This window comes from Pygocentrus nattereri, chromosome 19, assembly GCF_015220715.1.
Source record: "Pygocentrus nattereri isolate fPygNat1 chromosome 19, fPygNat1.pri, whole genome shotgun sequence".
Taxonomy (NCBI): Eukaryota; Metazoa; Chordata; class Actinopteri; order Characiformes; family Serrasalmidae; genus Pygocentrus; species Pygocentrus nattereri.
The window spans coordinates 34,610,599-34,628,450 of NC_051229.1; the positions used below are offsets into that span (position 1 = coordinate 34,610,599).

Consider the following 17,852-nt stretch of genomic DNA (forward strand, 5'->3'; position numbering starts at 1 on the left):
GGACAAGCAGGAGTGTGTTGTGTACACAGCTGCGAGTGTTAGTCAGCGCTGACGAGGCAAAAGCTGCTAAACGTCTTTCCACGTTCCGCTCCATTACACACTAGCGTCAGCTCGAAAATTCTGGGTTTCGAACTTTGTTCTGCTGCTCATGTGAGGTTTTGCATTTGTTTGGTGTAATTTTCCCCAATTATACCCCCATGTTGAGGGAGAGGGAGGGCCTCGGTTGTCTCCGGACGCTTAATGACGGACACGGGGAGAGTGTCGGAGCGGTTCTAGAAGGCTGGAGTGTTGGTGAGTCAGCACTAAGTCTTCCCTAGTCCAGCGTTGTCCGAGCGGCTCAGCATCATCCTCGCTGAATCACTGAGCATCGGCTTCGAAAGCTGCTCTGCCGCCGCGCTTTCACAGCCAAACTCCCCCTCCTCCCGCTCCCGTCTTAATGAGCCTGGAATTTAATTAGGAACGTGTTTGCGTGTGTGTGTATGTGTTGGGTCAGTGAGAAGTAGGATAAGAGCGTGAACGTCTGTTGCCCAGTCACTTCATTACCCTGTGCTTAATTTGAATAAAACTGTAGCTGCTTCCTTGGCCTCGCCTGTCTCTTGTGCTTTTGTTCTCCTTGTTCTTTCGCTCTCTCTGTCTCTCTCTGTCTCTCTGTCTGTCTCTCTCTCTCTCTCTCTCTCTCTCTCTCTCTCTCTCTCTCTCTCTCTCTCTCTCTCCTTTGCTGTTCTCTTTCCCTTGCTTCTTTGCTTTCTTTTACACAAGCATTTTCACCACCTTTTTCCCCCCAGCCCCTCTCCCTCTCTCTCACACTCTGCCTTTTTCTCTGGCAGCGTAGAGGCTCTCAAGGGAGCGGCCGTAATCTGTTCCATCAGCGTTTACTACCGAACAAATTAACTAAGACAAGCGTCGGCGCTCCCAGCCAGCCAAATGCTTCCATTAGGAAAATTATAACGCTATTACACAGGCCTGCTTGGCCTCTCATGTCCCACCTCCCCTAGCTGACTCCAAAGGCAAGAGAACGTCCACGTTCCCAACATCACGGCACACGATATCAAGCATCACTGCAGATATGCTCATGTTTAGGCAGTATCCACGGCTTTTGGCTGATAACTAAAGCCGTAATCAAGGCCTGAACAATATATCTACTAGTAACGTCAGCCGATGTTGATGACCTGTGTTTTTGTTGGTATCGCCGGAAACATCATTAATAACGTGCCGATGTTTGGCGTCTGTTTTGGTAGTGGCATCACTGGGATTCGATCTCACAACCTTCTGCCAATAGGCCGAAACCTTAAAAGGATGTGCCAGAGGGGGCCCAGTATGAAAGGTCTATTGGCTGAACTGGTGAATAAAGCACAGTCATAGTTATCCAGTTTATCCAGATCTTTTGAGAATAATCTGACCCAAAATAAGAAACCAGAACCTCAAAGTATTCAATGTAGCTCCAGTCTCAGTGCTTGTGATTCTGTCATTTAGCAGTTTCTGCTTTTTATTTGGCTTTTAAGAAGCGTGACAAAAGCGTGAAACTTTGTGACCCCCTCTTTCAATTGGAATGTGATTGGTTCCTAGATGCCTCACGGTTGTGATAATATGGCCCTTTGAAATCGGATGAATCTCTTTGAATCACCCTGTAATTACAGAATTAGAACAGAAATCTTAGGAAAATCTAATTTGATCAGGTTTCTAAAGTTTAGACCCTTAAAATGGCTTCTCGTTGGCTGCCAATAACCCATATTAATTAGCCTGTTGTTTGAATTTGCTGACACACCAAAGCCACCTTTCTTTCTTATAGTTAAGGCAGTTGGCAGAGAAAACAGTGTTTGTCTTCGCATCAAACCATCTGAGCCAGATTAATTTGATCTGTTGTTGACACTAAAACGTAATGGGCATGTGGATGTGGATGTAGTTATCATAGCTGATAGGCTTTCACCTTTAATAGAGGAGTAATAGTTAAGCGAGGCCGTTTGGCTCTGTGTAAAACATCAATTCGTGGGTTTCAGTGTAGCATCTCTCTTGTCCTCACCACTAGATCAGGTCTGTAGATCTTGTGGAACAGGCATTGATGATGTTGAATGATTGCTTGAACCTGACGCCTGTCTTTCACCCTCACGTGAGAACATACGATGGGCAATGAACAGCAAAACATGCTGCATTGAAGCCTGAAACTTGTTCGACCTGATTGGACGAATAAACCAGCAAAACAAGCCGGTGCAAATGTGAATTTTCCATGTTCAGAAGTATCCGGACAGCCCTTTTAATCTGTCATTTCAATTAAATTGCACCCATTGTAGTTCAATTGCACAGCTTTTATAATCCCCATAGAAAAGCTCTGACTAAAAACAAGCCCAAGGTCATCAAGCCCATTGCCAAGCCTGGGCTAGAGGGGTATAAATACCCCCCCTCCCATCAGTACCTGATCTCATTAACGCTCAATCAAATCCTCACTGCAATGTTTAACATTTAGAGCCTTCTCAGAAGAGTGGAGTGGGAACAAGCTCCTCATCAAAACACTCGATTCCAGAGGAAACTCTGGATGTCTATAAGCCTGTGAGTAGTATGTTACTTTCCCCTCTTTACATGCGTTCCATGACTAGGTGTGGATGCGTATCTAGAACCGGCGTTGGGAGTGTGCTGATGAGTTGAGAGTTAATCATCTCTTCTCGCTCCCGTGGCGCCTCAGCTGGAGGAGCCCGCAGAGGCCGGGGCGCTAAATGAGGATCCGCAGGGCCCCCTGGTAATCAGGTTTTTTAAGTGATTAGCCTATTAGTTTGCATAATGGGCGTAACGGCAGTATCTGCTAATCACTCTCAAGGGTGCGCACCTAAAAGAGGCTGAGGGAGGAGGAGCGCAAGGAAGAGCGTTCTCTCGCTCCATGCTCCTGTTGCTGGCTGTTCAGAGGGGTGCCGGGGGTTGGCGTGGCGCCAGCTCTTGCACACGGCTGGGATCGGCCTGAGACGACCCTGCTGTCCTGTCAGAGTTTGCTTATGTTGTCGATACCCTCTTTTTCTCTGTTCCTTGCTGTTCCCTTTTTGCTCTTCCTGACTCTGAGGCCCAGTCCCATTTCTTATTCTTTCCCCTACGCCTTGTTTTTGAGTGTCACCTTTCCCCTTGGCTCGGAGTTCCCAGGGGTAGTGGTTGAAATCTTAACTATGAAATGGGCCCCTCAAATAAAAAGAGCATGACTTTATTAACAGCTACCAGTGCTGCTCTGTAGGCGACTCTGCCCGTCTGCAGTGACAGCAGAGGAGGATAAAGTTTAGCTTCAGATTTCTTTCTTTTGCTTATTTTCTTTCTGTTTTACTTGCGCGCTCTCTCTCTCTCTCTCTCTCTCTCTCTCTCTCTCTCTCTCTCTCTCTCTCTCTCTCTCTCTCTCTCTCTCTCTCTCTCATTCTCTCTCTCTCTCTCTCTCTCTCTCTCTCTCTCTCTCTCTCTCTCATTCTCTCTCTCTCTCATTCTCTCTCTCTCTCTCTCTCTCTCTCTCTCTCTCATTCTCTCTCTCTCTCTCTCTCTCTCTCTCTCTCTCTCTCTCTCTCTCTCTCTCTCTCTCTCTCTCTCTCATTCTCTCTCTCATTCTCTCTCTCTCTCTCTTTCTCTCGCTCTCTCTCTTTCTCTCGCTCTCTCGCTCGCTCTCTCGCTCTTTTTCTCATTCACTCCTATTCATAGTGTCTCTCTCTACTCAGAGCGAGTAATCGACTGGGCTGCTCAGTGCGCATGTGTAGACCTGTAACCCCTGCAGAGTTGCGCTGCCCATCTGTCAGCAGCTTGGTCAGCTCTATAAAACTTCATTACTCTCATATAAAAAGGTAACAATAGCAACAACCACTAAAGGCATGGAAAAGGCGAAGGAGAGACGGGCCGAGATTTGGAGTTGTTGTTGTTGTTGTTGTTGTTGTTGTGGTCTGTCTATACCGACTTAATTTCTCTGTAATTTGCTCCATTCGGGATCTGGAGTCCATATGCTTGTAATCAGCAGCCATGCCTTCAGACTTGGGTGGGTGACTTATGACAGTGGAATGATTTTCTAGGCAGTATCAACAGTATCAAAACAAATAGACCTTATCCACCAGTATCTTCCTAAGATATTTGTTCTTCAGAATATCGCTGCTGTCGGCAGAAAACCTTGTATCTCCATTTTTGGCGTTTTTCAATTTTTGACAATTTGAAAACACCTGTTATTCTTTACTTTGTCTGTAAATTTCAAGAAGGACGGACCAAAAGAAACGGCCCAAAATTACTTGAAAAAATGTCTGGTTCCATTGACTTACTTTAAAAGTAAAGTAGGTTTTTTCCTTCTCCTGTAAAGTCATCATTTTGGAGTTCCAAGGTTTTCTTCCCACGACAGCGATGTGCTCTTTTACCAAGAAATGCAACTGCGAAAACGTCAGATAAAACAAGTTCTTTTAGTGCCTTTTGGACAGTTACTAAAATCTGAAATACAGGCGTTCATATCACTTCAGCCACAACAGAGAAGTGTGTCACTTTATCTTTGTAACAGTTGCCAAGAATGAAATTGAAGACTGTGTCCAGAACTGTTGGAGAGCCAAACACACAACAATGTGGAAATCCAGACTCAATAAAGGGTTTAAATGCTTCATGGAAAAACCTCTTTACAGCTATAGGAGTACAGTAACGTCAGCCACAGTCTGTAGAGCAATAAATAGATATGTGGAAATAGCCATAACTCAGAAGGTAAAAACGCTAGGTAAGCTGGAGATGTTGAAACTGCTCACTGACAATAAACTAAAAGCTAAAGCAGCAAAAAACCAAACATACGCTCATCCTGGGGAGCGTCCTGGGTCATCAGGGTCCGTAGCGCCACTGTAGACGTTTTCTTATTTGTATTAATAAGCTCTCGGCTGGTTTCCCGATACGTTTAATCGACAAAGGAAACCGTCCAACACTAAAAAGTCGCCAGCTTCTTGTTCGAATGTTCCCGTTCCACCTTAAATGGTGCAGCAGTTGCATACTGGCAGCTCAGGCACCGTTTAAGTGGAAACACCGGCTCATTTTTTTCCCCTTAAATATGAGCTTTATATATTTTAGCCTTATGTTTAAATTGTTTTGTATGTAGGCAGTGCCGTTGGATTGCTGCTCAATTTCGTTGTACACTGTGCGATGACAAACACATCTTATCTTATCTTATCTTACCTAAGTCAACGTACATCGCCGCTGATCACTCGCTCCCTCAGATGCCGATCGTTTTTGAGGGAGGAAATGTTCCACTGTTCCACTGAAAGCGGCTGCAGCAGCAACTTTAAAGCACAAACTGCATTCAGTGCAGCAGTCAGCAGTGCTGAAATGCAGATGCTGAGGTTCTTTAACTCCGTATGACAGTTTATTCCTTTATTAATCGCATTGAAACTGATACGAGGCTGTTTTTGCTTCAAACTCTGATACTGAGCAACTACTTCCTGCAGGAAAAATGCGTAAATGTGATAAGGGCCTCTTTTGTAAGATTAATTCTTGAAAAAGGCCTTAGAGAAAAAGTCCTGATGAACATCTACGTCAGATTCATGTCGTGTTCTTAAAGCGCAGAACTGTTCTCACCTTTATGCTCTGACTGTGTGCAGATTCTGTTCTTGCCTAAGAACGAATCCCCGTTTTTTGTGAACATCTGTCATTTACTGTCTTTTGTGGGAACTTTGAAATGTAAAAGATCTGAAACTGTAGTTTATAGTTGCAGTCAGTAGATTTGGCTGATGCACTTTGTGCTTTTTTTGACATGTCGACATTATTTCAGTTTTCCGGCGGGGCTTAAAAAAGCTATATAAGGTTTAAAATGAGGAGCTTTAGATTTTTGTTTTGTTCGTAGCTCTTATAACAGGGGTATTTAATTACACGTCAGTGAAGTCCAGTTAGAGAAAACGTTCTCGAGCAAAGGTCCACAGCATCATAATGTCTAATTGCATCATGATTCAGTGCCGTATACTGTTTCCTGAAGTAGCCTAGTAGGCATATCATCATCTTATACAGTCAACAACTGAATGTCAAATCAAATCAAGTACAGTTCACTAATATTTCAACATTTGTCAGTTTTCTCTTTTTAGATCACGCCATGTTTAATAACTTCCCTCTGACTCACTTTCTTCTCTGACTGCTGTTTCTCGCCTCGTCCCTCCCTTGTGTGCGCGTCACTCACTCGAGTCTCAGTGCTCATCGTAATGCACTGAACTGATTGGCTGAGTAGCATCACGTGTGATATTCACAACGAATGTGATTGGTCCGTGAGTTTCCTGGGCCGCTAAAGCTGCCATAAAGGCTAGAAAAGTTACGCTGAAAAAAACGGGACCACCCTGACAAAATGAAATAATTCCCTTTAGTTCATCGGTTACAGGTCCATTTTCACCGGGTCCATTTCAGCGTCTGGGTCTGGACTCAGGTATTAGTGACCTCTGCTTTGTAAGATTACTGCTTTGCACAGAAACGTGCTACTTTGCAGTCTTTTATTTTGAAATGAAATGTGTGTTGTTGTAAGGCAGAGCTGTCTGTGTAGTGTAGAATTAGCTCTGCAGAATTAAGGTGCATCTGATTTGAATTTTGATCTAGAGTTTTGGACTCTAGGCCTGGCCTGGCTGTAAGGGTGGCTTGATATGGCAAAAATATAACATCACAATACTTCAGAGATTCTTAAAAAATATATTGATGCTAAAATAACTCGACTTCCGAATCAGCTACTTCTTACTATGTAGTTTATACACTTGCTGCTATAGACTGATTGTTATAGTTCACACACGCTCAGTAATTGGTGTAAATCTTTCTTTTTTATGATCCATGCAGTTGTTCAGATTTCTCCATTGTCAAAAAGGGGTATTAGGTCAGTTGTACTGCCCACAAGGTACAAACAGCATAAACGTACCCTTAGAGGTGGTCTTTAAAGTCCAGTGTACCTTCCATGAGTTTTAAAGGTGCACTGCATTCACATCTGAATAGCGTATTGGACTGTAATTTATTGCAATAATGATGACATATCGTCATACTGCCCACCCATGCTTGGCTGGCCCACCCCCTTTCCTGGGGTGCAAACGGGCTAGATATGTACCACAGTGCTGATATTTAACAGCCACTATAAGGAAAAGCAGAGCCGGTGCTGCCACCCTGCATTGTTAGAGCGGCAGATGCGTTTGGGCATTTCAGTGGGGTCGGTGTAGCAGAGCTGTTCGGTGGGAATCCTGCCCTTGAAAGTGGCTGTGTGTGTTATGTTTGTCTGTGTATGTAAATGACCTCCCCCCCACCCACCCCCCAGCCCCCACCCCGCTGAGCAGTGTGTAATTGCTCGTCTGTGTTCTTGTTTTTTCCCAGAGAGAACTGGATGCCACCGCTACGCTACTGGCCAACAGACAAGATGAGAGTGAGCAGTCCAGGAAAAAACTCATCGACCAGAGCCGCGAATTTAAGAAAAACACACCAGAGGTGAGGCGCACCTGAGCACGCTCGTCTAATGTACTCGCCCCCCCCCCCCACAACCCACCCACCCAGCTCCATCCTGTTTGCTCTCTTGCTCTCTGCCCACCTCTGTAGCTGCTTGTTTCTGCAGGGCCTAAAGTGGCGCCGTGTTCTGTTGTTGTTGTTGTTCTTTGCAGTGATTTTTCTGTGTGTGTGTGTGTGTGTGTGTGTGTGTGTTTGAAAGAGAGAGAGAGAAGAATTAGAGTATGCTCAGTCAAGTGGAGCAGACAGTGTCTTCCTATTGTCTTTAATTGTCCCCCCTGCTTTCATCCAATCATGTCCTGGATGACCTCGGTTCTTTTTTTTTTTTTTTTTTTTTTGTGTAATTTTTATTTGTGTGTCTCTCTCTCTCTCTCTCTCTCTCTCTCTCTCTCTCTCTCTCTCTCTCTCTCACATGGCTCTTACACGTGATTTCCATAGATGTGCGACCATATGCATCATTTGAGCTCAACCCTCCGGTCAAAATACATGTTTTGTGTTTTTCTAAAGTTTAAATTAATTTATTTTCTGCTATTTTTAGTGCAGTTTCTTTGTATTTGCTGAGTTTTGGAGAAAAAAAACTAAATGCTTTAATATTTGCACAGGCAAATTTTTCCCCATCATGTTAAATTTAACAAATTATACAGAAATGCTATGTTAAAATGTGCAGATCGCTTAGGAAATAAAATGTATGATTTGAGCAGGGAGCTGAAATTTTTGCTTATAACTGCAATTTGTTTCAGATGTAAAGTCAAGTGAAGGTAGCTAACAGGCTGAGTCTTCTTCAGTATCGTTAATATAATAGAATATAGACCTTAAATTCACTGAAAAACTGTAAAACCGTTCCGATGTTTGTGTAAAGCTGCTATAAGCAGGATTACATCTCATGTGGAGAAGTGAAAGAATGCCTCTGTTAGGTTGGTGCCACTGCAGTATAGTAATTCCCATAGAGAGGCCAGTGAAAATTAGCAATATTGTGATAGAGAATAGGGATTAAGCAGTTCATTTTTTCAGAAGAAAAGGTTTGTTCTCTGCAGAAAACACTAAATCCATTTCATCTTTAAACACATAAATGTGCTACTTTGCCCTGCAGTGTTGCTCTGTCAGCCGCGGTATGAGCATGAGTGCGTTAGAGAGCCTGAGAAAAACTCTCTTTTATGGTTTTTAAATGCCTCAGGGTTCAGTGTTGAGCCCATGCTGATTTTTACTGGCTCTTTGTCCATGTGTTTTGGTCTCTGGTCCTCGTAAAGCTTCAAGCTTGTGGCCCGTTAAGTATGCATGAAGCGAGCGCGCGCCGAAATACGGCCGGTCACCTTTGAGAAAATAACCTAACAAGCTATTTTAGTTTCCACAATAAATCCAGTCTTCTCCATCAGCAGACGCAGTCAAAAATCACTTTTTTCTAGGGTTTTTTTTTTTCTCTGCCTCTCAAAAGACTAAATCCCGCTCTTCCCCAGAGAGCCGTTTTACTTTGACCTACTTTGTTTGCTGTCGAATGTGTGACGTTCCGGCTAAGCGCGGTCATTTGGGAATCGCGTCTATCGTTCCCAAACCGCCCTCACCCCCCCCCCTTTCCTCCTCCAGGGACCGTTGTTTAGCTGCGTGTTCCCATGGCAACGGGCTTGGCAGAGCAAGACTGGAAACAAAGCGTTGTTGTTGTTGTTATTATTTGGAATGTTGTAATGAATAATTAATGAGGCCGTGAATTATTTATGAATGAGTAGGCCAAGGCTCGTGCGAAAGCTCCCTACACTCACCGCAGAGAGGGGAGGGTCGGAGGGCTGCTGGGAAGGTTGAGAGGAGACCATGTAGGACATGCGAGCGTGAGCCTGAGCCTGGGGGGGGGCTTTTCACAGAGCAGGATTTCTCAGTTAACCAGATAACTTGAGCCAAATGTCAAGCCTGTCAAGGAGGCGGCGGCCAGGAATGGTCCTGCTGATAATTCGGATGTTTTAATTGGATTAGATTACTACTGTATGACGTTGCTGGTCTAATAGCGTTTAACTGCTCTTAGTTCTGTCACACTTTGTCTTGAAAGCTTTTATAAGAAACTTTAACATCTTTCATTGAAAATAGCAGCTGCCATTTACTTCATATGAACATGTCTTGACAAATGGACCAGTGGAAGTCTTGAAAAGTTTATTTGACCAGGTTTTCCTTCCTGTTTGATTTTTAATATGTCTGAGGGTCCGACTGATATATCGAGTGCCAGTAATATGATATCGATAAGCTCCGTTTTGGCAAATTTTAGCCAATAATATGCCGCTATTTAGCGACCGTGTTGTATCACAACCTATTTTAAGGATATTTTAGGATAAAAAATAATTAAAAGACACTGAAAGGCCAGAAGCATTATGAGTAGCCCTGCCATCAGTGCTACAGCATTTATACTGTATTAAGGTATTAGAGCCTATCCCAGCAGTCACTAGGCAGAGGGAAACTCCCTCATCAATCCATCACAGTCATATCAGTTAGTAAAGCACTATTTAACTTAAATTATTAGGAGTATATAATAAACATATGAAATATTATTGGACGATATTATCAGTTATCTGAATTTTTCTGCCATAAAAGGACCAAAATCCAAAATAAAAGCCAATTTTCCTCGATTTTATAAAATAAGTGTTTGATGTGCAGACAATGCCAACGTTTTAGAAATTCGCTGCTCACTAAGCTGCAGAAGCTTAAATTCACTGTTTTTGTGATGTCACAAACGTTTTCGAATATTATATTATGTTAAGCCGACAGCAGTTTAGCCCCTCCCACTCAAGATGAGGATGTGTTTCTGACTGAACTGATTATTTTAATGAGGCAGGATGCAGAGCAGCCAGTTAGAACAGCGCATGTTTAGATAAATCAGTCTTAAAGGCCCAGAAGCAAAACAGCCTGTTTGATTCTAGAGGATGAAGAGAGTTTGTAAAACGGTCGTGTAGAAATGAATTATGACTGTTTGTGTTACTAAAACCACGCAGACAGCGAAATGGATATGGGCACAATGGATAACACAAGTCTGTGTTATTATTCAGATCAGTCAGGCCCTGGTTAGGATGTGGTGTGGGAATCCCCCATCGCTGAATCCCAGGTAAATGCCCACAGAACACGGCAGTCCTGAACTGCCTATTCAAGTCCCGGGTCTCTATATAAACGCACATCATAAACGTGGAGATTCTTCTCTTGTTCTCTCCTAATTTCTCCGGTCAGTTTTCTACCTGCCCAGCGTTTTGGTGTAAAGCTCTGGTGTGTAATAATCCACCGGTCAGCGACGTATAGGGAGCAAAAGTGTTGATGCAAGTGGACGATGAGGCGCTTATCAGCATTGAACAGGCCTTAATGGGGATTAGGGGTGGTGGAGGAGGGGGGGCGGGGAGGGGGTGGACAGGGAGCTGAAGTGCTGGCCTTGCACTCCTCAACCGTTTGAGGAGCCTTGATGTTTTGCTTCAGCTGTGTTCATCAACTACTGCTCCCTTAATATTAATGAAAAGGCTTATGATATGATTATAACATCAAAAGGCATTACAGTTTTATTTCCCCACAACTTCAAGAACGACAAACTTGATTTGTATAAAATTCAATACTAATGAGTTCAGGATACTGCTGCTGTTTCAGCTACGTAGCCGCTACTGGTTTTAAGGGGCTAAACATTCCGATAATCGGCTAAATCGGCGGATATGATTGCGTAGTTATATAAAGAGCAGAAACTCTTAATAATATAAATATTATAAACATATTAACTTAATAGTAACTTAAACTTTTGAGTTTATTCAACTTCAAATAATAAGTTAATGATTGTGAAATCCAAATGATTCTGTTAATATTATTTAAATGAGCTTAACGTTTTAAGTTGAGCAGAGATCGTTAAGTTTAAAGGTTTTTTACAGTGCAAATTATTTATTATAATTTCACTTTATAATTTCTTGTGAGTTCTTTTCATATGTTTTGTGTTAGGGTGATGTTGAAGGTGAGGTTTGGATGGTTTTTTACATTTATTTATTTTTTTATTTTTAACATAATGCACTGGGGATTTTTTTGTTTTAGGGAGTAGTTTTCCTTAACGTTATTTTATATATATATATATTTGTGTATGTGTTCAGATTTACCAAAGACATCGTTATTTGTGGCAGTATTTTTTCTGATACCGATTAAATCGCAGGCAGTCAGTATTACCGGATATTAATGGTCAGCTTACATATCGGTTAAACAGCATTTCATATAACGTGAGAAGCAGCAACATCAAGTCCAGTTAAAGCTACATAAACACTGCAGTTTATCATGATGCTAAGCTTCCATTGCCTTGTAGCTACGTTAGCCTCGTAGCTTTAGTGCAAAACTAAAGAGGCAAAGTTCAGAACCCGAGCAGGTCTTAACTGCGTTCGTGTTGAGGAGGAAACTGTGTAAACAGTCTTTTCACTAAACTGTGCCTTGAGAGCTCCCGGTTTGCTACATTGCCCTAATGGTTTCTCTGCACTTCTCGAGCTGTATGTTTTGCGCAGAGTCCTTTTAAAGGCCTCGCCTCTGCTGTCCACATCGTGTTTGATCATCGCCAGTGGCTGGACCCCCTCAGGCGCACAGATCCTCAGAGTCTTTTCGCCCCCCTGTGAACTCGTCTGTGTTTTGTGGTGGAGTGAAATGGCGCGGTGGCGACCAAAATGAGGGGAAAAAATAAATAAAGACGAAAAGGCCTTTGTGTCTGTCTTTCAGTTGTTTTCGTCTGGTCTGTACGGTTATTTGGAGGCGACAGGGGGACGGAAGGCTTGTGGAAATCATTACTGGTGCCTTCATGCTGGGCGGCAGATATAAATCACCTTATGCTTTGGGTCAGATGTGCTCTTCACAAAACCAGACGGGCTGATTATTTATTTATTTTTTTGGTTTACCTTCTTTCGGTTTTCCTGTAGCTCCATGAGTTTATGTGTTGATACCAATAATACTAACAAATAGATAAAACATATGACTTTAGGCCGTCAAATAATTCATGTTAAGAATGAATCTTGTTTGCTCCAATTTGGCCCTAAAGAAAGCTACATCTGTTACAAGAAGCGGTTTTATTTATTTATTATTTTCAGTAATTCATCAAAATTTTCATTGTTTCAGCCTGGTTACAGTTTTTTTAGTGGCTGCGTGTTGCAACTGATGAGTGCATATATCATTCATTTAATGTATTCAGTCAGTGTTTCCACCTCCTCTGTGATTGTAGCCTTTCCACTTGTTCTGCTGCTTTTGTTAGTTTGCTGCTTGTTAATTTATCTCTAGGTTTCCCTCAAGCACAGTCTAGTTTATTTTGCCCTGAGTGCCAAAGGTATCACCTTAAAAGCTGATGAAGAGGGCTGTAATCGTGAATGCTGCACGTCCTGCGGCCAGGCCTCACCCTGGATTGCTACGCTCCCAGGAAAAGAGAAGGTATTGGGCTGTCACTGGGGTGGTGCTCTCGAAGAACCTTTAGTTAGGGAACATAATTGTACCATAATCTATCACAGTTATACATTTTGAAAGCCCTTATTATTGCTTGACTGATGGATTTTCAAGCTTGCATGTAAATCCAGTTAGTTTGTAGAGATTATATTCCAGATTAGTTTAGTCTTTAGTAGCGCTCTCTCTCGCTCGCTCTCTCTCTCTCTCTCTCTCTCTCTCTCTCTCTCTCTCTCTCTCTTTCTTTCTTTCTTTCTTTCTTTCTTTCTTTCTTTCTTTCTTTCTTTCTGTCTTTCTTACACACAGACACCCACAGACGACTCCTCTGCATTTATCACTGAAATCCATTTCTTTCATGTCTGCGCGCATCTATAATTTACCGACAGTGCTTTTAGGAGAGTCGGGGGGCCAGAGGTGTTTGTATTTGGGGGCAGTACAGAGGAGTCTGTGTGACTGGTAGAGAGGAATGGAAAGGGGAGACATCCACTAGAGCCATCAGAATAATGCTGAGAAACTGAAGATCAACTTCAGTGGTTTATATGACCCACATATATGTAGTTAAAGTTACACTGTGTAATGTGATGTTTTTGTTAGAGTTTAAAAAAGTATTATTACTGAATCAGGAGAATCAACACAGCCTGCACTGCTGGGAGACGCCCTTTAAAGCCTGAAATAATCATCTAAAAGAGGTTTTGGGTCGGGAGTCATACAGTTTCACGTATTAACGTGAGACACAGAGACTGAAAAAGGAGTGTTTAGGTCTCAATGTTTAGGTCTCAGCATTATTCTGATGAAGATATGATGACAGTAGTAGGTTACTCACTCACGTTCTCTTTAAGTTCTTTCAGCGCACTCACAAAGGTCATTCATCCATTTGGGAATGGGGGCTGAAGCACAGTTCCGTTGCATGTTCTTCCACATGTTGTGTGCAATTCCACATTTGCACCAGAGAGGTCTCCAAATCCCCAAAACGTACATAGTGCACCTTTAGAAATGAGTGGATTTGCAAGATGTTGGAGTTACAAATACTGAATAGGAGTTTAAGAGAGGGGAAATAAGGAATTGTGCTAAGTACAAGAGTGCAGAGAGAATAAAAGAGGTGTGTGTGTGTGTGTGTGTGTGTGTGTGAGAGAGAGAGAGAGAGAGAGAGATGGTGATGAAGCAGTTGGCCAGAGCAGCTGAGCAGCACAGAGGAGACATGGAGGCAGGTCGCTCCCGCAGGCCTCGCTGCTCTAATCCAGTCAGTCAGCCGTGAGCAGTGAGTGCATGCGACATACAAGGCATGAGTTTATTGGTACTGGACAATAAATCATCTATAACTGTGAGACTGACACCAAATGATATTGCTTTTCAGTCCTGGTAGTATTTCTAAAAGTATTAACATATTTGATGTGGTGATATAATAATAAAACAATGTAAAATTAAATAAATAAATAAATATCACTGCTGTCGGGACAGAACCTTAAAAAGCATTCTTCTGTTACAAGACTGACATCATAACAATAGCAGAACCCTTTTTTGGTGCTGTATAGAACCATATACAACATTCTTTTGTATGTGTGTGTGTGTGTATGTGTGTGTGTATATATATATATATATATATATATATATATATATATATATATATATATATATCTGCATGTCATATATATGTATACGTCTGTGTAAATATGTGTGTGTGTATTAAATATAGATAGATGTATGGATGAATATATAATTATAAAATATGTGGATGCCTTGCTTGATTAAAGCAAATGTGTGTCTTAAATAAAAATGCTGAGTAGTGAAGTGGTTAATTGGTAGTGGTGTGGGTGTGGGTGTGTGTTTGTGTGTGTGAGTGAAGTACGTGGTTCAGCCGTCCCCTCTTCTCCTTTTGGAAAGGCGAGTTGCATTAACTAGGCGCTCTTATCTCTCCTTAAAGGTCATTCATGCAGGGGGAAAATTCAGCTTTTATTATTTGCCCATATTTTCCCCCCATTAGTTAAACAAATACAGGTGGACAATGGGGGCCGGCGGCAGCGACCGACCTAATCTGGAGAGTGACCTTCAAAGCCCGGAGAGGCACACATTGTGCGGTGCTGAAGGCTCATTTTTCACCTCAGGTGCCGGTGGATGTACCTACGAGAGGTGCCTTAGCTTCTAGACAGCCATTACAAGCCATGCATATTTCACCATGGCCTTCCGACATGAGAGCCGCAGCCCCGAGTCATATCAGTTCTCTCTCTCTCTCTCTCTCTCTCTCTCTCTCTCTCTCACATACACACACTCACACACACATACATACATATATACTAATACACACACACACACACTCTTATATGGTTGGTAGGGCATTGCAAGTCGCTGTGTTAAATAAAGGTCAGGAACTTCATGTTCTCTTGTCTTCCTCCAAGCTTGAAGGGCAGTGATTGACCAGAGGAGCGATTCGTCTATTGGAGTCATTGACATGTTCTCCTCCACGGCTTACGGTCATATTCAGCTCTTGCTGGACACAAATGGCGATTGCCATTTGCTGTGTAAATGGTAGCTGATTTCCGGAGTAATCTCATGTTACAGTCACTCATCCGAGGAACGTTCCACTCTCCAAAGAAACCAGGCACAGTCTCATATTAAGTGAAATAGTAGCTGTCTCAACTTGATGCTTCTCCTATCAAGAGATATAGTGACCATCTCACGTTCGTGAGTCTCCCGTCAAGAAAAATAGTGACCACTCATTTTGGTGCATCTCGCGTTCAGTGGAATTGATTTGAGCAGAGCAAATCATTTTAAATGAAAAGATGACAAATGAAACTGTCAGAGTCATGTGACTCCCAAATTCTTGTTTTGTAGGCCAGATGGTAGTTTGTCAAATCACATCACATAAATAAATCATTAAATCAACTGAACAGTCGAGTGCAGATGGGTTCCAGTGCTGCATGCTGTAAACAAACGTTAAACCTTTTGCCTTTTTATGCATAACAATGTAAAATAATTTCTTCCTGAAGTATTTTATTCGCTTGTGTGCCTTTTTGGGCGACAGTTTATGTAAATTTGCCTTCACTTTTAACCTGTTATGCATCATTTTGGTTAACCTAAATGCTTTATGCGTAAAGTTTCTGTTTCTGTGAAAGTGAGACTAGCTGTATCTTTAAGCCCACGGTGGCTTGGTTTATTTTGTAATTATCAATCACTCAGTTGGTTCTTTTATTTCATATGAGAGAACCCACGCTACTGGAAAAACTGAGTGGCCTAACCCTGCGCGGTTTTGAGTCGGGGATGGTGTGTCATGCAGCTGATGGCGCGAGTTGCCCTATAATCCGCTGCATCTGTACGTGACTCAGGGTGGATTTAATCGTTCTTCCCTCAGCCCACTGTCCAGGTGTGGCATTGGTGGGATTTGCTCGAGCTTATTCAAGAACATTCATCTCCTTAGAACCTCTTCAACAAGAGGCTTGTTATTCGTAACCATAAGACTTTATTATGCTATACTGTGGAACTACGATGTCCCCTTAAACTGCAAGGATCCAGAAGTGATTCCACATCAATCCCTAACTACGTAACTTGTGTATTAGTTTCGCAGTAGTTACTGAATAACTACGTAGTAGTTACTGAGTAAGTGTGCTGTCCGGGAACGATACCTTGGTGTTCATTTATTTTTGCCTGTATTTTGAACTGTTCTTCCAGAATGGTGTGAAGCACTTATCAAATGACATGCATTGACCTTTTGAGCTAAGTTTTAAGTCTTTTATCAGTAATGTTGAAACTTTATATTCAGTATTGTTTTTAATGCTAACAGCTTCAGTGATATTAATACTGATAAAATTAAAATTGTTGCGTTAGATTTTCGAAAGTCTTTGAATAGCATTGGACGGTGGGGGAGAAAAAGATTAGCATGTGTAAGCATGCTATCCCTATTATTAGCATGTGTCCCTATCAAATTAACAAATCAGCCAAGACAACCAGCTTCCATCTGAATTTGTTGATTTTCTTGGACTGTAACCATGTGAGAGCTTAACAACCGTCTATGTAGTGAATTATATCACAGATGGCAATCTTCAGGGCCCAAGCACCACGTGCCTGGACTAGTACAGCACAAATGACGGACGTTTTTAGAATGGTCTCTATTTAGAGTAGATGTGGGGATGACGTACCAAATTTGCTTCAGTGCACACTTTAAGGTTATGTTACGCAACAGATGTTATCATTATTATTATTATTATTAACAATAATAAATGAAAAATTACAAACAGTGCAAGATTTGGTGATTTATACTCTACTAGCTTCATAAGGCACACAGTGCTTGGACCCTGGTGATTGCCATTTGCTGTGTAAATGGTAGCTGATTTCCGGAGTGATTTCATGTTACAGTCACTCCTCTGAGGAACGATCCGGACCCTGCTGCAGGGGTCTGCTGCCTGAACTTATGACCTTTTTCACTGCCCATGTCTGTATATGGTCCTCAGCATTAGCTTGCACAAGGTTCAGGAGCCGGTTCCAGGCTCATTTCGGTGCCAATGATTAGATCTTGTGTCTTTTATTCTCATTTATGTACTTCGTATTAGATTGACTACTGTTTGCTGCGGTGCTTAGAATGAAAGTAAGTCTCTGAGGTGTCTGTAATAGTGCCTGATCCATTTAGAGCTGTATTATTTCTGTATGTGTGAGGAGTGCGAGTTGCTCTATCAGAGACAGTGCGGTAATTAGGGCCTGATCCGGGCTGGCAATGTGCCTGCCCAGGCTGCCTGGCGTCTCCTCAGTTAATTATAGGCCTGTGTGTAAGCTCAACCACGCAGGCCTGTTTACCAGCCAGTCACACACACACACACACACATACACACACAAACACACCCCAACATGAAGTGCAGTAACGAGCCATTGATTTAAGAGGCGTTCCTCTGTGTCCTCGCTGGCTGTGGAATTTGGGAGGAGTGAGGAGAGGAGAGGAATTCGCCTCCTATTAGCTGTCGAAGGAGGTGGAGGAGTGTTGTCAAGCAGGCAGTAGGTAAGGTGGTGCTGGAGACACTCAACAGCTGTTGTAAAGAACTGAG

The 17,852-nt window shown here is 42.5% G+C and overlaps 1 protein-coding gene across 1 annotated transcript in view; it reads left to right on the forward strand.

Moving 5' to 3' along the window:
* The window catches only part of cux1b (cut-like homeobox 1b), a 231,930-nt gene that overhangs the window by 44,904 nt on the left and 169,174 nt on the right, over positions 1-17,852 (forward strand). The window contains exon 2 of the mRNA XM_037530974.1: positions 7,297-7,407. Coding sequence (XP_037386871.1) covers positions 7,297-7,407 — 111 coding nt within the window. The remainder of the gene's footprint in view (positions 1-7,296; positions 7,408-17,852) is intronic.